This window comes from Entelurus aequoreus, linkage group LG02 (genome assembly GCF_033978785.1).
Source record: "Entelurus aequoreus isolate RoL-2023_Sb linkage group LG02, RoL_Eaeq_v1.1, whole genome shotgun sequence".
Taxonomy (NCBI): domain Eukaryota; kingdom Metazoa; phylum Chordata; class Actinopteri; order Syngnathiformes; family Syngnathidae; genus Entelurus; species Entelurus aequoreus.
This window is the reverse complement of record NC_084732.1, coordinates 59,690,724-59,715,588: the sequence shown is the minus strand read 5'-3', so window position 1 is coordinate 59,715,588 and position 24,865 is coordinate 59,690,724. Positions and strand designations below refer to the sequence as shown.

The 24,865-nt window shown below is 39.7% G+C and overlaps 1 protein-coding gene across 2 annotated transcripts in view; it reads right to left on the bottom strand.

Moving 5' to 3' along the window:
* The window catches only part of txlng (taxilin gamma), a 72,689-nt gene that overhangs the window by 1,490 nt on the left and 46,334 nt on the right, over positions 1–24,865 (bottom strand). For both annotated transcript variants that reach the window (XM_062030277.1, XM_062030286.1), the window contains exons 8-10: positions 22,125–22,199; positions 18,701–18,793; positions 18,537–18,632 (exon numbers count right to left, since the gene is read on the bottom strand). In XM_062030277.1, coding sequence (XP_061886261.1) covers positions 18,537–18,632; positions 18,701–18,793; positions 22,125–22,199 — 264 coding nt within the window. The remainder of the gene's footprint in view (positions 1–18,536; positions 18,633–18,700; positions 18,794–22,124; positions 22,200–24,865) is intronic.

The window sequence follows — 24,865 nt, the reverse complement described above, 5'->3', positions numbered from 1 at the left end:
AATTTCCCCTTGAGGTGGGGAAAATCGATTTTTAGATGCATGGCAATTCGGACATGGACAATTAGTAGATACAACCAGATGAAATCAATTAGTTAACACTGATAATCAATTTATTTATTGTAAATAAAATATTGCAAACAGTTCTAGAATTTGGCTGACTGCAGCATGCCACCTCATGGACAAATCCGACAAGCTCCTTTATTAAAGGGCACTTATGTTCCAGTATTTTTACATTAATTTAGTAAATGTAATGGGAATTTCTTATTACAAATCCACTGGTTTTAAAAGTTGCAAGTGATAAATGCTTATTAAGTGAAACAAAACATTTTTAAAACTGCATCAACGTACATAAATTAAAGATGCATCAATAATCGATTTTTAATCAAATCATAGCTCCTAAATCGTAATCGAATCATGAAATGACCAAAGTTTCCCACCTCTAATTTCCCCATTGTGGGATGAAAAAAATGTCTATCCTGTGAATACCACCTATATGGTGAACTATCAGAATTTTTAGGTTGAATAACAATTCTCCTCCTTAGCCATTGTCTATGACCTTGGCCCTCAGTTTTGCATGTTAACATCAAGCAAGTAGTGTCCCAATTCTCTTGCAATGTTAAGTGCCAAGGGGTGTATAGCCCTTGAACCCAAGTATTATGAGAGGAAGGCTGAGCAGAAAGCACATAAATCAAGTACTTATTGGCTAAATTGATTTTCATATTTTCATATCATTTTCATACATTCTACTTTATCTGGTAGGAGCTTCAGGTGTGAAGTAGTATCAATTTGCAGTGCAAAAAATAAAAAGACAGAATACATGTTTGCGCATTCATGAGCTACTGCAGGCGCAATGTACTTGTGGCGATCTGTCCTTCCGACGGTTATTAATGATATCAGCCACGTTGCATAATAGACACTATGAGAAGGATTTAAAATAGTACATGCACCTGGGGATAGGTTGATTGGCAACACTAAATTGGCCCTAGTGTGTGAATGTGAGTGTGAATGTTGTCTGTCTATCTGTGTTGGCCCTGCGATGAGGTGGCGACTTGTCCAGGGTGTACCCCGCCTTCTGCCCGATTGTAGCTGAGATAGGCTCCAACGCCCCCCGCGACCCCGAAGGGAATAAGCGCTAGAAAATGGATGGATGGATGGATTTTCATAGTAATTTATGACTGACACGGGTAAACACTGCCATGTTTTTAATGTTTTTCTTTTAAAGTTGATCGTCATACGAGCTGGCTAACGCAGCTATAACTAGTAAACTACGATGTCAGGCTAGCATCAAATGGACTTCATTAGAAGTTACTACATTTCATGAATAATTAGAGTGCTTACCTACTTTCAAAATTCACATTAGCCATGTACAGAAGGCTGTTTTTTATTATTTTAAAATCGCTTGTCATGACGACCAATTAATGAAACTGATTTACATATTGTAGCTTCAGAATGCTGTGATGCTTGCTTTATGTAGCTTATTATCCGTCGAATAACTGATGTGCTGTAGTACATCATAGCATGGTATGTTTACTGCCTACGTCTCATCCACCAGCAGCTTGAGGTGAATGAGTGTTTAATTTCTTAGGGGTATATTTTTTTACTATTTCATCTTGCCCCTTACTTTTAAGGGGTAAGGGGGAGGATTGGGACTCAGCCTTAACCTTACAATCCGATAATAAATGCGCTCTTGTCGACCATATTTATTTCTTTCCACTACAAACATCTGTCATTGTTTCTCCTTGAAGTCCCTGTTTAAAATTGCAATGCCCTTGTGGTCAAGGAGAGACACAGCCACTGTCAGCACTAAATTAGTCTGATTTCTCAAATAGGGTTTTTGTATTTTGTATGAATTATTTACTTATTTCTCTTTAGCGCAGATAAAAGTATGGCTTTTTTGGTTCATCTATGATGTCACACTAAAACAGAGGAAATAGTTTTTTTAATCGCATAATCTAGGTGTTTTAGTCTGACTTTTCAGTGATGCATTTTCGATCACAACACGATTAGGGGGCGTTACTCACCAGAGTGGCTGGCGATTGGGCCCGAGTCACAGAAAAAGCAAAAGCAAACATTGAAACTAATATGGCGGACTCAGCAGTGATGTTAAATTGAAAGACACAACAACATTGTTTAAATCAAAAGTGCGCAATCACTTTGGCTTTCATAAGGTGGACGGGACAAAGCTGGGTCCAAACTTTTCTCTGTAAGATGTTTGATTGATTGATTGATTGATTGAAACTTTTATTAGTAGGTTGCACAGTGAAGTACATATTCCGTACAATTGACCACTAAATGGTAACACCCAATTAAGTTTTTCAACTTGTTTAAGTCGGGGTCCACTTAAATTGATTCATGATACATATATATACTATTATCATAATAGTCATTACACAAGATAATCATCAGACTATATACATTGAATTATTTACATTATTTACAATCTGGGGTGTGGGATATGGAGGGGGGCGGGGGTTTAGGTTTGGTTGGTAACAACACTTCAGTCATCAACAATTGCATCATCAGAGAAATGGACATTGAAACAATGTAGGACTGACTTGGTAGGATATGTACAGCAAGTAGTGGACACAGAGAGAGAGATCAGAAAGTATAAGAAAAAATATAAGAAAAAGTGTCTACATTTGATTATTTACAATCCGAAGGGGTATGATGAGGAAGGGAGGGTGTTAGTTTAGGGTTGAAGTTGCCTGGAGGTGTTCTTTTAGTGCGGTTTTGAAGGAGAATAGAGATGCCCTTTCTTTTACACCTGTTGGGAGTACATTCCATATTGATGTGGCATAGAAAGAGAATAAGTTAAGACCTTTGTTAGATCGGAATCTGGGTTTAACGTGGTTAGTGGAGCTCCACCTGGTGTTGTGGTTATGGCGGTCATTTACGTTAAGGAAGTAGTTTGACATGTACTTCGGTACCAGGGAGGTGTAGCGGATTTTATAGACTAGGCTCAGTGCAAGTTGTTTTACTGTCCTCCACCCTGAGCCAGCCCACTTTGGAGAAGTGGGTAGGAGTGAGGTGTGATCTGGGGTGGAGGTCTAGAAGTAATCTGACTAGCTTGTTCTGGGATGTTTGGAGTCTAGATTTGAGGGTTTTGGAGGTGCTAGGGTACCAGGAGGTGCATGTGTATTCGAAAAAGGGTTGAATGAGAGTTCCCGCTAGAATCCTCATGGTGCTTTTGTTGACCAGAGAGGAGATTCTGTAATAAATAAATGATAAATGGGTTATACTTATATAGCGCTTTTCTACCTTCAAGGTACTCAAAGCGCTTTAACAGTATTTCCACATTCACCCATTCATACACACATTCACACACTGATGGCGGGAGCTGCCATGCAAGGCGCTAATCAGCAGCCATCAGGAGCAAGGGTGAAGTGTCTTGCTCAAGGACACAACGGACGTGACTTGGATGGTAGAAGGTGGGGATTGAACCCCAGTAACCAGCAACCCTCCGATTGCTGGCACGGCCACTCTACCAACTAAATCTCGTTCGTTGGTTGACCTTTTTGATTACCTTGGTTGCCATTTTATCACAGGAAAGATTAGCCTCTAGAATGGAACCTAGGTAGGTGACCTCATCTTTCCTGGTGATAACAATGTCACCCACTTTTATAGTTAAGTCATTGGATGAGTCATTCTCAGTGTGTGAATGTGTGTGTGTGTGAATGTGGAAATAGTGTCAAAGTGCTTTGAGTTCCTTAAAAAAAGGTAGAAAAGCGCTATACAAGTACAACCCATTTACCATTTACCATTTCTTAAGGTTGATGTGGGACCCAAATAGGATGGATTCCGTTTTACCCAAGTGTATGGATAGCTTGTTGTCAGCCAGCCAGAAGCAAATTCTACAGAGTTCAGCACTGAGGATTTTCTCCACCTGTGACTTGTCCTTGCCGGATACCAGCAGGGCCGAGTCATCCGCAAACAAAAACAGTTCACAGTCGCAGGCTGATGACATGTCCTTTGTGTATATTAGGAACAGTAAAGGCCCTAATATTCTGCCTTGGGGGACTCCACAGCTTACTGAGAGGGGGGGAGACACGGTGCCGTCCACCTCTACCACCTGTTTCCTCCCCTCCAAGTAAGATTGCATCCAGCTAGATGAGGTTTTATCAAATCCGATTGCTTTGAGCTTATCCAACAGTATAACGTGGTTAACGGTGTCAAAGGCCTTCTGAAGGTCCAGCATGACCATCATGTTTGATGTGGTCGGTCAGATAGAGAAGGCATGTGTCAGTGGATTGGTTAGTTCTGAAGCCGGATTGGAATTTGTACATGAGTTTATTAGTGGCAAGGTAACTATCGACCTGTTCATAAACTATTTTTTCCATTACTTTTGAAATGGAACTGAGAATAGAAACAGGTCGGTAGTTGCCAGGTTCTAATTTGCAGAAGGTTAGATAGTGGTCGCTAAGACCCCAGATCATGACCCCACTATTTTTTATTTTAGGCCGGTCTGAAGTGAGAATGAGATCTATGGTTGATTGGGTGGAATCCCACACCCTTGTAGGTAGAGTTATTAGCTGGGAAAGACCGTGTAGATTACAAAGCTTGCTGTAGGATCTGAAGACAGGTGCATCTCTGCGTTGAATATCTGTGTTCAGATCTCCAGTTATAATTTTCTCCACATTGTCTACCCCAGCCAAGCACTCCTCGAGAGCCCCATAGAAATCACTCTGATTAGGGGGTCTACATACAGTCCCTATCAGTACTGGCTTTGCGTTTTTAAATTTGATTTCCGCCCACACAGATTCAAGGGCATTGTGGTTGAGATCAGTGCAAGTTATGTATTTAATATCCTGGTGAATATACATAGAAACACCCCCACCATGTTTATTCCTGTCCTTTCTGATAACCAAAACATTTTCTATCCCTATCTCTTGAGTCAGAAACACTTTGATCTAATTTGGTTTTAGAGAAACACAGTATTTTTACCTTCTTGTTGAGGAATATTTCTCTGATTTGGTCGAGTTTGGTCCCAGAGAGGCTGTTCACATTAAGGTGGATGATGTGTAGTCCACTGGAACCAAAAAGAGCATCAGAGTCCGCTGTATAGTGGTAATGTCCAGAAAAAGGAGGGATGGCCATGTTGGTTGATATTGAAGTTGAAGGGCAGTCCAGTTCACTGTTTGGATGGAAAGGCTTGGAAGAGCAGGAGAGAGAGGAGGGGGAGAGAGGCATATTGATCTTCATCCAGGTGATGGGGGAGGGGCGGAGTTGGAGAGGGGGGGGCCAGGTAGGGGTGGCGGGGGTGGGGGTGATTTAGTTTTTGCGGGCTTTGGTCCGTTTGAGAACAAAGACCAGGGTCGGATGAAGAAACCCCTAAATCCTGTGTAGTCCGCGGGTCCAGTCGCCGCGTCCTCGACCGTCAGGGACCGGGGAGAGGCCGCGAGGATCCCCGCTACGCCGTCTCTACAGCAGACCGGGGTGTTGTTGTTGTCGACAGTCACCTCGTTGACCGCCGCCGCGCTGTTCGCCGTCGGACCGCTGTCTTCATCGGTGTCTGGGTATTCCTCCCTTGCCGCCGGGCCGCCGACCGTGTCGATGAATGGGGTGAAGTCCTCTGTCGAGCTGCCGATCGCTGGAGCACAGGTGAGCTCGGGTTCAGATGAGCAGATAGGCGTAGGTGGAGAGCTAATGTTTTTAGCATAGCTCCATTGAGGTCCCGTAGCTAAGTTAGCTTCAATGGCGTCGTTAGCAACAACATTGCTTGGCTTCGCCAGGCGGGACAACATTAACCGTGTGGTTACAGGTCCAGGGTTTAGTTCAGTGTCTCCTGAGAGTAGAAGTAATAGTAGTATTGTTGATCTTCGGTCTATCCTTCCAGTCAGGGGCATGTTTCTTGTGTTTCGATCTGCAGTCAAGCACGAGGCTATCACGTTAGCTCCGAAGCTAAAATGCTTCGCCGATGTATTGCAGAGGAGATAAAAGTCACTGTGATTGTCCATTTCGCGTTCTCGACTCTCATTTTCAAGAGGATATAGTATCCGAGGTGGTTTAAAATACAAATCCGTGATCCACAATAGAAAAAGGAGAAAGTGTGGAATCAAATAAGCCTTTGATTGAATGCTACGGTGAGAGCGAAAAAAAAATGTGACTGTTCATCCTGGGAGCTGTTACAGAACTTTGTTTCCTCCTATAAACACACATACAGTGTGTCAAGATGTTATTATTTATGTATCGCCTATCGTAATGTACATTAGGTTCCCAGCCCACTGTCGTGTTTGCTCTCACCCACTAGTAAAAATGTTCATATCTACTATAAAAAAAACGTCAAGGTATTTACTTCAGTGCCAACATCTTCCACGGTCCACCATCCACCTTGTACATGCAAACTCAAATACTATTTAGTTTTATCTTATTCTAGCAAACCACTTACTTAAGGGCATCTATTGAACTTAGTTGATTTCTATTTATTGTGCGTTATTTTAAAGTCTGCTTTAACAAAAGACTGAGTTTTGGAAAGTGTCTTCACCCTTCGGACACACCGCTAGGTGCTTTAAATAAAACAAATTGTTCACAATCACTACCTTTTTGCATTGCACTGTCTTGATGTGGTTTGCTCTGTGAAGACAAGTGAATTGTCACAGTGCACCCAAACAAGATACTTAAAGCTGGAAATTGACGACATGGCCTCTGCAAGTCTTCTCCCTGATCTGATTGGTTTCGTTAAACGCCTATGGTCTCCTGGTCATAGCCAATCAGAGGGAACGGTTATAGTTTAATTGTGTCTGTTTTGAACAAAGTAGTCTTTAGATTCTGTATGAAGTAAAGTGCTTGAAATAAAAACAGTAAGATAACACAAATTTTATCACATTGTGAGAATAGTGACACTAACCACTCTGGCACAATGACAGAACATTAATGAATTAGCTACTTCTTTTCATATAAAGTAAGTATAGAAAATGCAACATATTACAATTACCTGGGGAGCCTATATCCAGAAAAATATCTCGCCACTGGAAATGGCTATCTTTTTTAATATCAAGTTGTTGTTAAAGATTGCAATTAATAATCTGTGTGAAGTTGGCCCCCCTTATGACTGCAAATATTAAAATAACACTGCCATTGTTTGTGTGTAAAAAAAAATACACAAACAAATGCTAGAAAACAAGAAGAAGAAGAAGAAGAATGCCTACGTGCAATTAATGCTATCATGGCCGAAGCTCCAAAACCACCAAAGTGGCGGTGGAGACAAAAAAAAGTAAAACAGATATTACAAGAACAGTCAGGATTATCATTGCATACAACTTTTACTCTGTGGCGTGAGCTCAAAGACAATAAATTTCAGATAGATGCTGCATTGGCTCTGTTCCTGCTGAACTAGTAAGTGACTTTCGATGCTAATATCAAAATGATATTGCCAATGCAATGAGTGGTAGCAATAAATAGTCACCAGCACGATAGTTTCACTGGTACTTCCTGCAAAAAAAATCTTCCACCCTTCTTTCTTTGCTCCCCACACCTGCATCCCCCAGATACATTCTTGGTAGTAGCGTCATGTTTAATCATTTCTTAATAGCATCTGCTATTTAACATCAGCATAGCTAGTAGAGACGTAATATTTGTGCCAATATTACAGCGGACATCATGTCAGTATGACACTGTACCAGTCATCATGGGAAATGTGGTCTTCTTCTGCCAAAACACTATACTACCGCTACTGCTTTCATCCACTGGCGCTGCCAAAATCAACCAAAACTCAAAGTTCTTAAGTGGGGCTTTAAAGGCCTACTGAAACCCACTACTACCGACCACGCAGTCTGATAGTTTATATATCAATGATGAAATCTTAACATTATAACACATGCCAATACGGCCGGGTTAACTTATAAAGTGACATTTTAAATTTGCCGCTAAACTTCCGGTTCGAAACGCCTCTGAGGATGACGTATGCGCGTGACGTAGCCCGACGAACACGGGTATGCCTTCCACATTGAAGCCAATATGAAAAAGCTCTGTTTTCATTTCATAATTCCACAGTATTCTGGACATCTGTGTTCGTGAATCTGTTTCAATCATGTTCATTGCATTATGGAGAAGGAAGCCAAGCAAGCAAAGAAGAAAGTTGTCGGTGCGAAATGGACGTATTTTTCGAACGTAGTCAGCCACAACAGTACACAGCCGGCGCTTCTTTGTTTACATTCCCGAAAGATGCAGTCAAGATGGAAGAACTCGGATAACAGAGACTCTAACCAGGAGGACTTTTGATTTGGATACACAGACGCCTGTAGAGAACTGGGACAACACAGACTCTTACCAGGATTACTTTGATTTGGATGACAAAGACGCAGACGTGCTACTGTGAGTATGCAGCTTTGGCTTTTTTTTGCGTATGTACGTAACTTTTTTAAAATATATAAGCTTTATGAACCTTGGGTTAGGTGAACGGTCTTTTGGGCTGAGTGATTGTGTGTGTTGATCATGTGTTTGAATTGTATTGGCGTGTTCTATGGAGCTAGGAGCTAGCAGAGGAGCTAGGAGCTAGCATAACACGTACCGTACCGTAAGTGCGCGTCACGTACGTAACTTTTTAAAAATATATAAGCTTTATGAACCTTGGGTTAGGTGAACGGTCTTTTGGGCTGAGTGATTGTGTGTGTTGATCGGGTGTTTGAATTGTATTGGCGTGTTCTATGGAGCTAGGAGCTAGCAGAGGAGCTAGGAGCTAGCATAACAAACACGCAGGTGTTATTATGCAGGATTAATTTGTGGCATATTAAATATAAGCCTGGTTGTGTTGTGGCTAATAGAGTATATATATGTCTTGTGTTTATTTACTGTTGTAGTCATTCCCAGCTGAATACCAGGTACCGTGAGTATGCAGCCTTGGCTGCTAAACATTCGATAACTTGACCGTATGTGCGCGTCACGTACGTAACTTTTTAAAAATATATAAGCTTTATGAACCTTGGGTTAGGTAAACGGTCTTTTGGGCTGAGTGATTGTGTGTGTTGATCAGGTGTTTGAATTGTATTGGCGTGTTCTATGGAGCTAGGAGCTAGCAGAGGAGCTAGGAGCTAGCATAACAAACACGCAGGTGTTTTTATGCAGGATTAATTTGTGGCATATTAAATATAAGCCTGGTTGTGTTGTGGCTAATAGAGTATATATATGTCTTGTGTTTATTTACTGTTGTAGTCATTCCCAGCTGAATATCAGGTCACCCCCGGCTCTCACAGCATCTTCCCTATCTGAATAGCTTCAACTCCCCACTAGTCCTTCACTTGCACTTTACTCATCCACAAATCTTTCATCCTCGCTCAAATTAATGGGGAAATTGTCGCTTTCTCGGTCCGAATCTCTCTCACTTCATGCGGCCATCATTGTAAACAATAGGGAACTTTGCGTATATGTTCAACTGACTACGTCACGCTACTTCCGGTAGGTGCAAGCCTTTTTTTTATCAGATACCAAAAGTTGCAATCTTTATCGTCGTTGTTCTATACTAAATCCTTTCAGCAAAAATATGGCAATATCGCGAAATGATCAAGTATGACACATAGAATAGATCTGCTATCCCCGTTTAAATAAAAAAAATTCATTTCAGTAGGCCTTTAAGTGAGTATGAAATATATGTTTTTGACTGATAACATCATCGAGCTCCCACCCCTAACGTGTCAAAAATCCCCAAACTTCTCTCATTCGGTTGGGCTGCTATTTTTTTCTCTTATCTATTATTTTTTTAATGCTATTAACGTGTTATTATTCATAACCAGTGCCGCACCCCCACCATATCAAAATCTCCCTAAACGTGTCCCAAACATTTGTGCTACAAAAAGCTTTGTCTATTGTAGTTTTTGTGTTATGAATGTGTTGTTATTCATAACCCCCCACACCCCCTGTTCAAAATCTCCCCAAACCTGTCCCATTCGTTTGTGGGGCGAATATTTTTTTTGTCTATTAGTTTTTTATGGTATTAACTATTATAGCTTTTTATGTTATTAATGTGTTAATATGCATAACCAGCCCGCCCACCTGGTCAAAATCTCCCCAAACGTGTACCATACATTTGTGCTATGTTTGTGCTGCAAACATTTTTCCTATTATAGTTTTTATGTTACTAACGTGTTGTTATTGTTCACATCCACCGTGATGTGCGTATGGATATTAGCACTTTATGCTAGAAAATCGATTCTCAAACCAATTTATGGATACATCAGTCATTTGATGTCATGTATATCAGTAACAGGAACACAGGGGAAAGTAACAAATGTATTGAGAACATGTCTAAATGATATGCGGTTGGTAGAAACTACTTTTTCTTCCGCCTGGGTAAGAGCATAATGCGTAAGCGCAGCGGACACTCTTTCAACCCAACACGCCGTGTGATATTTATCAAAAATCAGTGGGGAACAAACCTTGTTAAAACACATTATGTTGAATATGTTGATGTGATCATTACTATCGTTTCTCGGCACTATACGTCATGCAAATTGTTCTCAAGTTTCTCTCTCGCCTCTGTCAGAGAGAGAGAAGAGTCACCACTGACTGCAACCCGTTATGATATTTTTGATTTTGTTTCATTTATTGTTACACTATTTTTTTATTTTTGGACTAGTGACTTTTTTCCTTAACAATTGCGTGTAGTACAATGTGATAATGGAATTATTTTACTTGTAAAACGTTTACATTGTTTTGTTTAGTTAATAAAAAAAAAGTTTAATTTGCATCAAATCATATCTGCCTTAACTCAAAGGACTTAACTGTACAAATGTAGCACAATCGTTTGAGAGAATCTGGTGATAGGGGAAGTGCGTCTGCGTATGACTAATAGCAGGGGTCCCCAAACTTTTTGACTCGGGGGCTGCATTGGGTTAAAAAAATGTGGCCGGGGGCCGGGCTGTATATATATATATATGTATATATATATATATATATATATATATATATATATATATATATATATATATATATATATATATATATATATATATATATGCATATATATATATATATATGCATATATATATATACATTGTCTTTATATTCCAGCGAGTTAATCCATTTTGTCATTTAACATCACTTAACATTGATGTTCATCAACATTTAACATTGTCACGTTATCGATGGGAAAATTCTTTTTTAGACAATATGATTTGCCTGAGCGGCTATGAGACACCGAGAGTAACAAGCGGTATAAAATGGATTAGAAAGGAAAGATAAAATTAAAACAAAACAAAAAATAAAAAAAATGTAAACACTTTTAACTTGGGACTTCCCGTGGGCCGGATTTTGGATGCTGGGGGGCCTGATCCGGCCCGCGGGCCGTAGTTTGGGGACCCCTGACTAATAGACTAAACAAAAACGATCAAAGTAAGATAAAAAAAAATGCAGTACAAAAGTAACAAATGTTTTGGACAAGTTTGGGGAGATTTTGACAAGGTGAGGGGGCTGGTTATGAATAATAACAATAATAACAAAAAAACTATAATAAAAACAGTTTTTAGCACAAACGAAAAAGACAAGTTTAGGGGGAGTTTAACAAGATTGGGAGGTTGGATGACATCACTGGTCAGAAAATGTATTTTAGAATACCTTAAAACCGTAACGTACAAACTAGCACAAACCGACAATTTCACACAGGTCAATTTATAATCATATTAAATGGTAATGTCATCGCTTAATAGGTTGTAGTGTAAAACATGTATATTAGATAACACATTACATTAGTGTTAGGGTAATTTCTCTAAAGACTACTTTTCTTCAAAAAAGAGACACTAATTTAAAGTGACCAATGAGAAAGGAAGGGAGTTGCTGGGTATGTGATTCAATTACTGAACCTAAGCACATTTGAAAGTTAACGCCCTCTAGGCAGCTGCGTAACTGTTACAAACAGCCCTTCAAAGTGATTTTGACCTTCTAAGGGAAAACAGGGTTGGTAAGGTGGAACGCCCCTCTAATATAATGCTAGAATGTTAAAAAAATCAACAATCATTCACAATCATGAATGACAGGAACACATGGTTTTAAATTTGTTTTATGCATTCCAAATAATAAATAAATGCGATCAAAAGTCTGCTTACAATGGAGCTTATGGGAGCCGCTGTATTCTGCCTATAAAAGCCCTTAAAAACTTAGGGCTGTCAAAGTTAACGCTATAGCGCATTAATTATAATTTCAATAAAAGGCACACATTTTTTTTAACGGACGATTAACGCACGTGTCCTTTTTGACCCTTGGGTGGTGCCGTAGCAGGTGGGGGGACTTAGCTGCAGCTCACTTGCTACTGATGAGCCACAAGTGAGCAGAAATGGACAAAGGAAAGGCTACCTTATGGAAATATCAGGTTCAAAGCCATGGCATGTTGTTCTCCCGACAAGAAAGGACCATTTTTTGCCGTGACAAGAGACGACATCCCTGCAGCAAACGCCTGCTGCGCGCATCGTTAGGTGGGTGGTGCTTCACTTCCGTGTTCCAATTACACGTAACATTTAGATTGTCACTGTGACTGATTTAGTAAGTAAGATGACATAAAAGCTCAACAGAAATAAAAGACGGTCGGAAGGAAGTCAAAAGGAGACTTTTTATTGCAAACAGTCGATCAAACATTATAACGTGACTTTCTCAAACCAATCACTTTTCCGTCTTCAAAATAAAAGAGCTGCGCTATACATCCAGGTTAACTACATTTACAAAATAAAAGTGTTTTACACTACGATTATGCTTTGTCAAAAGGGATGGGCACCGGATCCGGTACTTTTTTGGCACGGACCGAAAACAGCCGGTACTACCGGGCACAGATTCATGTAAGATCCAGCGGCGTCATGTTTCGGTGCCTAGGTTGCGCGTGACATCACGTCTGTTTGTAATAGCACTTGCGAGTGGGCGAGTACTTGCTAGCACTTGAGAGGAAAACAGGCGATTTTGAAGCGGACATGCTCTTAGTAACCTTGCTACCCATCAATGTTTCATGACAAAAACCCAACCATGACAAATAAAAAACGCTCTAAAGTGTGGCTCGTCTTTTCCAAATGCGATGCCGATGAGGCTCGCTGCTTTTGTGACACGAAAATTAAGGCAAGTAGGGGGAATACTTCCAATCTGAGGAAGCACCTGGTTAAACACAGGATTTTGTGCAGCCGCAACTCCTGCATTTGGCACCTTTAGCAACTCGGCTGCAGTCAACAACACGGGGGAAGAAGTGGCGTTAACATTTGGTGACGATAACAGCGACATCATCATCCTCTACGTCTCCTCCAGGTAAAAAGCCTACTGTATAAAAATACATTAGCTTTGCATTTTATCTTGCAATAGTTATCATAATCAGCTCGGTTTCTCGTACTGTACTTTGTAATGTAATGTAAAGTTTTAGCTTCACTTTCATTTGTAGTTTAATACTTTTGAAAAAAAAGAAAAAAACACTTGGTCTTTATTTTTATTCCATTCTCTTTTGCTCATTCGTTTTTTTAACTTCATTGCCTTAATTGCGTCTATGGACCCCCATCACATTGTTTCCAGATGGAAAAAGAAAGGACCACATGGAGCTGCCTTTTATTTTGTGCAATACTAAGAAAATAACACTGCGTTGTGAAACAATTGCAAACGTGTTACTATCCAAATAATTAGACACAGTTTTGATATATTTGATGATCGCTCGATAAAGAGAAATAATTTGTTACATTTAAACATTTAATTATCACACACATTTTTTTTACCACATGAACACACACAAAAGTACCGTATTGGTTCCCAGTTACCAGGAATACCGGATCTATTCAAATGTGGACGGTACCCATCCCAATTTGTCAGAGATGTTTTGCAATGTTATTCTGTGATATTTGCACCTAAAGAAATGCTACTACATCAGTTGAGGAATATGTGTAAAATATTTTATAACATGTTCTGGTCAAGTCCTCAATTACAGAATGATTAGCGTGCTGAATATTAAATTTTATTAATTAATATGGAAGGTTCAAACATTGCCATGCAGAAATATGAAGACCATTAACTTGTACAACATGTAATGTACAGAATATCAGAAGCATTTATTCAGGTACAAATATCACAGATTACAGCTGGGATAGGCTCCAGCCCCCCCGCGACTCCAAAAGGGACAAGCGGTAGAAAATAGATGGATGGATATGACCAAACGCAATCCACATGTTGTGTTATTTAGGCGTGAAACTGTTATTTAAACATGGACGTGTAGCTCCTCCTCTAAATGCAAGTGCTCCTGAAGCAAGAACACAAATTCTGTATTTATACAAAATACAAAATCTGGCAAGACACCAACACACAGTAGGCAATTTTTTTTAAATTATTGCCATTTAATCATGTTTGTCCTTTTTATGTTGAGCTGCTTAAATAAGCATAACATTTAAAATACATTTAATTAAAGCAAATTAATTGTCCGTTCATAGTGTTAAAACTTGAAAATCATCTGTCTAGGGTACACTTATTAATATGATTGAAAATAATGTATATATGCGATTCATTTTGAGTTAACTATGAACAAAATGTGATTAATCGCGATTAAATATTGTAATCGTTTGACAGTCCTAATCCAAACTTCTCCATTAAGGTTTTATATACATGCTGTAAGTATATATGTAATGTAGTAACGGGCAGTTAGCTGTCAAAGTGTCCCAACATGTCGGATTCCATCCTCGTCTTTCTATCCAGGTCAGAGGCATGATTTTTAAGATTAAAGATTAAAGTACCAATGATTGTCACACACACACTAGATGTGGTGAAATTTGTCCTCTGCATTTGACCCATTCCCTTGGGGAGCAGTGGGCAGCAGCGGCGCCGCGCCCGGGAATCATTTTGGTGATTTAACCCCCAACTCCAACCCTTGATGCTGAGTGCCAAGCAGGGAGGTAATGGGTCCCATTTTTATAGTCTTTGGTATGACTCGGCTGGGATTTGAACTCCAACCTACCGATCTCAGGGCGGACACTCTAACCACTAGGCCATTATTATCTACTATAAACTTTCACAAGCAAGGAAGCAGCTTACCACTTCATAATGTAAACATAGGCACACACGCTCGTGATCACGGATATGCTATAAACAGTTCGCCTGCGTTAGCGCTTATAATTACAATATCACCAATACTTGGTTAATATTCAAGTCATAAAATGTAAACAAGTATTGCTGGTGCTTTTTGGATGTTTTTTAATTGGGTTTTATAGGCGGCATAGAGGACCTCCCATTGGCTCTGCTGTAAGCAGACTTTAATTTGCGTTTATTTACAAGTTAAAATGCATTAAAAAAAATAAGCATCTGTCATCATGTCTTTCATAATGATTGTGAACGATAGGCAAAATTCCAAAAAAGTGCAGTTCCCCTTTTCTTGAATCAGTGTCACACTTTAAAGAGTCTGTACCTCGGTGTTCACCTCAACAACAAACTGGGCTGGACTCACAATTAAACACGGTATACAAGAAGGGTCAAAGTCACCTACACCTCTTGAGGGAACTGAGGTCCTTCAGGGTGTGCGGGTCACTGCTGCACACCTTTTTACCACACTGTGGTAGCAAGTTACAATCAAATTAAATTAGCTTCATGGCATGGCCTCTTAACTTCATGTGAGTGATTATGATTGACGACACCGGTTGACTTCTCTGAGCCCATTTAAATAGGACTCATGTGATGCAGTCATTAGACTCGGTTACAAACGCGACAATGGGAATGTCAAAGGAACTCAGCAGACATCTGAAAAAACTAATCATTGACTTGAACAAGTCAGGAAAGTCTTGGAGCCATATCAAAGCAGCTTAAGGTCCCAAGAGCAACTGTGCAGACAATTGTTTGTTAGTATAAAGTGCATGGCAGAGTTTTGTCACTGCCACAATCAGGAAGAAAACGCAAGCTATCACCTGCTGCTGAGAGAAAATTGGTCAGGATGATCAAGAGTCAACCTACAACCACCAAAAAGCAGATCTGCAATAAATTGGAAGCTGCTGGAACACAGGTGTCAGTGTCCACAGTCAAGCGTGTTTCGCGTCGCCATGGACTGAGAGGCTACCATGCAAGAAGGAAGCCCTTGCTCCAGAAGCGACATCTTAGGCTCGTCTAAAGTTTGCTGCTGATCACATGGACAAAGATAAGACCTTCTTGAGGAAAGTTCTGTGGTCAGATGAAATAAAAATTGAGCTGTTTGGCCTCAATACCCAGCATTATGTTTGGAGGAGAAAAGGTGAGGCCTTTAATCCCAGGAACACCATCAAGCACCGTCAAGCATGGTGGTGGTAGTATTATGCTCTGGGCCTGTTTTGCTGCCAATGGAATTGGTGTTTTACAGAGAGTAAATGGGACAATGAAAAAGGGGGATTACCTCCAAATTCTTCAGGACAACCTAAAATCATCAACCCGGAGGTTGGGTCTTGGGCGCAGTTGGATTTTCCAACAGGACAATGACCCCAAACATGTGTCAAAAGTGGTAAAGGAATGGCTAAATCAGGCTAGAATTAAGGTTTTAGAATGGCCTTCCCAAAGTCCTGACTTAAACCCCATTGAGAACATGTGGACAATGCTGAAGAAACAAGTCCATGTCAGAAAACCAACACATTTAGCAGAACTGCACCAATTTTGTCAAGAGAAGTGGTCAAAAATTCAACCAGAAGCTTGCCAGAAGCTTGTGGATGGCTACTAAAAGCGCCTTATTGCAGTGAAACTTGCCAAAGGACATGTAACCAAATATTAACATTGCTGTATGTATACTTTTGACCCAGCAGATTTGGTCACATTTTCAGTAGACCTATAATAAATTCATAAAAGAACCCAACTTCATGAATGTTTTTTGTGACAAGTACTTTATATGCTCCAATCACTCTATCACAAAAAAATAATAGTTGTAAAAATTATTGGAAACTCAAGACAGCCATGACATTATGTTCTTTACAAGTGTATGTAAACTTTTGCCCATGACTGTATGACTTGAATGTGACGTACCGCCACACCTTAAAAATAAGGGTCTTTTTTTTCTTGAAAACAAATTAAATATAATATAATGTATTGTAACCCCCAGAAGAAATAAATCACAGGCGCTATTTTTAACTTTTATTACCAATCTTATGATAACAAACAGCACAATTCCAACAGGTTCTACCTCCCATGCAAACACTTTCGTTTCTGTGAATTCTTGCTTCCCCGGATAAACAACAACACTTCCTCATTCTCCACCAATCACCTTTCAGGCACAGACGGTGTGTTTGCAAACATGGGAAAAACTGACATTAAAATCCAAACCCACACAAACATAAAACATTAACAACTGGTTGTTACAGTATGAATTGATATATATGGATTGCGCACTATTGACAAGTGATGTACCAAAAACTCGACCACCGAAAAAATACTTTGATTGCCTAACACCGCGCTGTCGAAACCCGATATAAACAAAACGCACGCCATTGTCTGATGCTTTGTCAGCATGTCTGCAATGTTGACATGTTGACAGCGCGAAACAAGTGTGACATCGGGCTCGCTGCAGCTCGCCTTTTTCGTCACGAACATTGAGGGACAGGAGTAGTCTCTAAACACATTCTATAGCACGGGTGGCAAACATATGGCCCGACGGCCGGATCAGGCCTGCGAACAGGTTTTATCCGGCCTGCGGGATGAGTTTGCTAAGTACAAAAATGAACCTGAAATTTTTGAATGAAAGCAACAGCTGTTCTAAATGTGTCTACTGGATGTCGCAATAGCAATTATTTGTATCTTTCTAGATGATGCAACATATGTACAAAACAAACCTCATGATGTTAAGTACATCAGTCGAAGAAAATTATCAAACAACATAAATAACAAACATACTGTAATTAGATTTTGATATTTTTTTAAATCTTGATAGGTTGAAAATTAACACCAATGAGTTGACTGAGAAACATTATCACGTAATGTATTCAGAAAATATAAATAACGACAAATAAACATAGAATACTATTAAGTGTAGAAAAACCCCAACATTATGATTTGTACAATTTCAGAATGTGCTTGTTCTATTTTTAAACAAAGAAAATAATCTGAAGTTGTCTTTATTTTTAAGTTATCGTGCCGTGATTTTACCAGTCAGGCCCACTTGGGAGTAGATTTTTCTCCATGTGGCCTTTGATCTAAAATTAGTTTGACACCCCTGTTCTATAGTAACAACAGAAGAAGATAAAAACTCATTAGAAGTTTCTCGACACTTAAATAAAATATATGTTAATATTAATTAATAATAACATATTTGTTTTTAAATGTATGTAAACATTTGGCGGTCTAGGGGAACCTTGTGATTACTGTGATATATTTTTTGTGGTGTGCTATACAGATATTAGTGGATTTTTCTTGTTGAATTTGATCTTCTATCTATACATATTGAGAAATATGTAGTATTTATTACTATTTTTTTTGTTTTTCATTACGCTAACTTTTGTTTCTGTATGTAAAAACCTGCACTGAAAAACAACATAATTTCCCCATTGTGGGATGAATAAAAGTCTATCTTATCCTTTTATTATACGACCGTGACTTCAGTTTTCATTTATTTAGCCATTGAGGAAGTTGAATGGTAAAATAAATTAAAACTATTACGTTACCTCCTCTGCCATCTGCAGCAAAGCCTGGTTGTTGCTCTCCCATTTTGTCCTCCACTGTGTTGTTTCCTTTTCCAGCTTCTTGATCTTATTGGTCATCTGGAAAGCGAATGGAGTTAACAGCAACGTAAAAACATAGCTTCATTTGTGACATTTGTATCTCTTACTTTGTCCATCTCTTGTCTGAAAGTGGTGAAGACATCGTTGCTTTTAGCCAGAGTGCTCTGAAACTCCTCAAATTTGTCCATGTAAAGAGAAAGCTGAGGAACAGGAGTTTTACACCTTTCAGATGATTGAGTATCACAAGAGCCCTTATTGAATAATGTTATTGCCTGTGACGTAGTATGAGCAGGCACCTTTGCCTCTTTATTTAGCCAGTATTCAGACCACTCTTGATTGCCTTTTCTCAAAAAAACGACAAGCAACAAATGCTTTCTTTGGTCTTACTGGAAACTAACATCAATGCTCAAATTTAACCACGGCAACTGCAGCAAAAGCCGCGACTGCCCTTGTCATTCGCCGTAAGCCCTAAAAAATGTACCAACATTTGCGGCAAGAACATGCCGTGACCGCACTTGACTTTATACTTGTCAAAAGACGAGGGATGTAACAGTAAACGGTATAATGATAATTTGCGATAAAATTCCAGACGGTTAGTAATACCGTCAAATGTTTTAATTACAAAAAAACTTCATTTATTAATGCATTTTAAGCAACACAAAGTCAGGCGCATGCGCACTAGCGTTGTTTGGCTTGATAATCATGGCGGACTAAGGACACGGACTTTGTTCCAGAGATTTCCCCTCAGAGTAAACAGAGTCAAGCGCTTGGTTTAAAGTAATTTCCCCTCGCTTCTCGGCGTGCGTTAAAGAGTGCACTGCTGTGTTTAGATGGAGACAGGTGTGGACAATATTGGAGACAGACACACTTGTTCCCACACTAAAAGTATACAATGAAGGAGAAAAATATTTGATGTTTTGCAGAAGGCGATGTGTCGTCAACGTTGTCACAACTTGTTTATAAAGTCTTTACTTTGTTGACTGGGATGTTCACTCCTTTATTTAACTGCAAACTGTATCAGTGTTCAAATAACATCAATACTAGCTAAAATGTTTTGTCATCTCATCGAACTGAACAAAGGCTGTGAAAATTGTGTATTCGATGTGAGAGGTGTCACTCCTCTTTATTTATGTTGGCCAAACTGTTGTACTGAACCAAGAGAAGAACAAAGCATGTTTATTAGACTTCATCTTCATTGGCCAAACTGCTTTGTGTTTTATTTTAATATCAAAAAGTAAACAAGGTTTTTACGCATTACTTATGTTTTTTCATGTCACAAAGGTATTACTTCAAAAAACATTCATGTGACAAATCATTTTGTTAATGTTTTATTGTGTATAGTTAAATCCAATATGACATATTTCTGCTCAAACTCTTAATGGATCTGTCCCGATACAGCATCTACATGAAATGTACATAACTTAAAAAAATAAATAATTACAAAAAAATACCTCCCTCTATCAAAATGTAAAAATAGAGTTAAAGGCATCATGAAATGACAAAAAGCTGACAAGTTTAAATTAATAATGAATTTTAAAAAACTGTAATATCTATATTTATATATATATATATATATATATATATACATATATATATATATATATATATATATATATATATATATATATAGATATACAATGTTTTTTAAATTCATTATACAAACCCCGTTTCCATATGAGTTGGGAAATTGTGTTAGATGTAAATATAAACGGAATACAATGATTTGCAAATCCTTTTCAACCCATATTCAATTGAATGCACTACAAAGACAAGATATTTGATGTTAAAACTCATAAACTTTATTTATTTTTTGCAAATAATAATTAACTTACAATTTCATGGCAGCAACACGTGCCAAAGTAGTTGGGAAAGGGCATGTTCACCACTGTGTTACATGGCCTTTCCTTTTAACAACACTCAGTAAACGTTTGGGAACTGAGGAGACACATTTTTTAAGCTTCTCAGGTGGAATTCTTTCCCATTCTTGCTTGATGTACAGCTTAAGTTGTTCAACAGTCCGGGGGTCTCCGTTGTGGTATTTTAGGCTTCATAATGTGCCACACATTTTCAATGGGAGACAGGTCTGGACTACAGGCAGGCCAGTCTAGTACCCGCACTCTTTTACTATGAAGCCACGTTGATGTAACACGTGGCTCCGCATTGTCTTGCTGAAATAAGCAGGGGCGTCCATGGTAACGTTGCTTGGATGGCAACATATGTTGCTCCAAAACCTGTATGTACCTTTCAGCATTAATGGCGCCTTCACAGATGTGTAAGTTACCCATGTCTTGGGCACTAATACACCCCTATACCATCACAGATGCTGGCTTTTCAACTTTGCGTCTATAACAATCCGGATGGTTCTTTTCCTCTTTGGTCCGGACGACACGACGTCCACAGTTTCCAAAAACAATTTGAAATGTGGACTCGTCAGACCACAGAACACTTTTCCACTTTGTATCAGTCCATCTTAGATGAGCTCAGGCCCAGCGAACCCGACGGCGTTTCTGGGTGTTGTTGATAAACGGTTTTCGCCTTGCATAGGAGAGTTTTAACTTGCACTTACAGATGTAGCGACCAACTGTAGTTACTGACAATGGGTTTCTGAAGTGTTCCTGAGCCCATGTGGTGATATCCTTTACACACTGATGTCGCTTGTTCATGCAGTACAGCCTGAGGGATCGAAGGTCACGGGCTTAGCTGCTTACGTGCAGTGATTTCTCCAGATTCTCTGAACCCTTTGATGATATTACGGACCCTAAATTTCTTGCAATAGCTGGTTGAGAAAGGATTTTCTTAAACTGTTCAACAATTTGCTCACGCATTTGTTGACAAAGTGGTGACCCTCGCCCCATCCTTGTTTGTGAATGACTGAGCATTTCATGGAATCTACTTTTATACCCAATCATGGCACCCACCTGTTCCCAATTTGCCTTTTCACCTGTGGGATGTTCCAAATAAGTGTTTGATGAGCATTCCTCAACTTTATCAGTATTTATTGCCACCTTTCCCAACTTCTTTGTCACGTGTTGCTGGCATCAAATTCTCAAGTTAATGATTATTTGCACAAAAAAAATGTTTATCAGTTTGAACATCAAATATGTTGTCTTTGTAGCATATTCAACTGAATATGGGTTTAAAATGATTTGCAAATCATTGTATTCCGTTTATATTTACATCAAACACAATTTCCCAACTCATATGGAAACGGGGTTTGTTTATCATTCATTAAGAAAATAATGTTTGCCTTGGTGCCCTTCTAACTTGCCTTGGTGCCCTAAAATATGAGCCCTCCTTTAAAGCAACACTTGACTTGACCTTAAACAGTTCAAATCCGAGGCCTGTAACATTAAAGCATGGAGCTATTCTAATGAGCACAGGTTTGTGACTCAAAAAACACAAAAAACAGTGACTGGAGAAAGTTGGTATATATTTCTATCATCATTGTTTTGCTCTCAAGCGTCATGCCTAATTATGCACATTAGGCGATGACATCACCTACCCTTGTGCTTTATTTGATTTCTTACTGACCTGTTGCTTGAGCTGGAGTTCTTGCTCCTTCATCAGCTCACACTTGTGCCTCGATGCCAAGGCTTCTTTCAGCAGCTGTAGCGACACAAAACACTTTGATTAGATCTTCAGCAGTGCCAACTTTAAAACCCTTCTCATTTACTCCAGGATGAGTATATCTGCTAGTATTTTTTCAACTGAAAAGTCGAGATCAATTCCTTGGCCCTATTTTGTCAAATTGACAATAATGAGTGCAAACCTGACACTTTAAAGATGTATTTTAAAGGCCTACTGAAACCCACTACTACCGACCACGCAGTCTGATAGTTTATATATCAATGATGAAATCTTAACATTGCAACACATGCCAATACGGCCGGGTTAACTTATAAAGTGCAATTTTAAATTTCCCGCTAAACTTCCGGTTGAAAACGTCTATGTATGATGACGTATGCGCGTGACGTCAATCGTTGAAACGGAAGTATTCGGACCCATTGGATCCAATACAAAAAGCTCTGTTTTCATCTCAAAATTCCACAGTATTCTGGACATCTGTGTTGGTGAATCTTTTGCAATTTGTTTAATGAACAATGAAGACTGCAAAGAAGAAAGTTGTAGGTGGGATCGGTGTATTAGCGGCGGACTACAGCAACACAACCAGGAGGACTTTGAGATGGATAGCAGACGCGCTAGCCGCCGACCTCACCTTGACTTCCTCCGTCTCCGGGCCGCCGACCGCATCGGTGATTAGGTGAAGTCCTTCGTCGCACCGTCGATCGCTGGAACGCAGGTGAGCACGGGTGTTAATGAGCAGATGAGGGCTGGCTGGCTTAGGTGGATAGCTAATGTTTTTAGCATAGCTCTGTGAGGTCCTGTTGCTAAGTTAGCTTCAATGGCGTCGTTAGCAACAGCATTGTTAACCTTCGCCAGGCTGGAAAGCATTAACCGTGTATTTACATGTCCATGGTTTAATAGTATTGTTGATTTTCTGTCTATCCTTCCAGTCAGGGGTTTATTTCTTTTGTTTCTATATGCAGTTAAGCCCGATGCTATCATGTTAGCTCCGTAGCTAAAGTGTTTCGCCGATGTATTGTCGTGGAGATAAAAGTCACTGTGAATGTCCATTTTGCGTTCTCGACTCTCATTTTCAAGAGGATATAGTATCCGAGGTGGTTTAAAATACACATCCGTGATCCACAAAAGAAAAAGGAGAGAGTGTGGAATCCAATGAGCCCTTGTACCTAAGTTACGGTCAGAGCGAAAAAAGATGCATCCTGCACTGCACTCTAGTCCTTCACTCTCACTTTCCTCATCCACGAATCTTTCATCCTCGCTCAAATTAATGGGGTAATCATCGCTTTCTCGGTCCAAATCGCTCTCGCTGCATTGAAAACAATGGTGGAAATGTGAGGAGCCTTTCAACCTTTGACGTCACGCTACTTCCGGTACAGGCAAGGCTTTTTTTATCAGCGACCAAAAGTTGCGAACTTTATCGTCGATGTTCTCTACTAAATTATTTCAGCAAAAATATGGCACTATCGCGAAATGATCAAGTATGACACATAGAATGGATATGCTATCCCCGTTTAAATTTAAAAAAATAATTTCAATAGGCCTTTAACACTCCTATAGAATTAACACTCAGTTGTCAGTGTACTGCCTGGGTGTGGCGGTTAGCAAACCTACAGTGAACATGTAACAAGTTGTTATTGTTACTTAGCACTGCCTTAATTATGCTCTGTCTCCTCCACAGCTTGATGCCCTGTAGTTGCTCAATTGGTTTCAGGTGTGGAGAAAAACAAAAGATTTTCCCTCAACAAGGCAGTGTCATCTTAGGTGTGTTTGGACTCAATCATGTTGGAAAACTGGCATACAGCCCAGTTAGTTTTTTTTGAAGTGAGGGGAATCATGCTCTGCTTTAGAATGTCACAGTACCGTATTTTCCGCACCATAAGCCGCACCTAAAAACCACAATTTTTCTCAAAAGCAGACAGTGCGGCTAATAACCCGGTGCGCCTTATATATGGATTAATATTCATATTTATTTTCATAAAGTTTAGGTCTCGCAACTACGGTAAACAGCCGCCATCTTTTTTCCCCGTAAAAGAGGAAGCGCTTCTTCTTCTACGGTAAGCAACCGCCAAGGTGAGCACCCGCCCCCATAGAAGAAGAAGCGCGCGGATATTACGTTTCATTTCATTTGTGTATTTCTGTAAAGACAACAAAATGTCTCCTACTAAGAGACACGCGTACAAGGTTCCACTGACTTTTGATATTCATGTGAACCGCACTGTGGATACAACGGGAACACGTACGGTGAATATTCGCACCACAGGGAATGAGAAGTCGTCCTACTGTGGTTCTAGCTTGCCATGCTAACGGCCAGAAACTTCCACCCATGGTGATATTCAAAAGGAAGACCTTGCCAAAAGAGAACTTTCCAGCCGGCGTCATCATAAAAGCTAACTCGAAGGGATGGATGGATGAAGAAAAGATGAGCGAGTGGTTGATAGACGTTTACGCGAAGAGACCGGGTGACTTTTTTCACGCAGCGCCGTTCCTGTTGATCTACGACTGCATGCGCGTCCACATCATCGATGGTGTCAAAAAACAAGTGAAGCACACCGAAGAAGAATAATTCGAGGGATTTGTGGATGAGTAATAACTTCAGAAAGTGAGCTTTAAATGTTTGTTTTGTGTGTTGTGTGACACTAACGTATGAGCAACGTTGAGTTATTGATGTTGCTATTGCTCTGCACTAT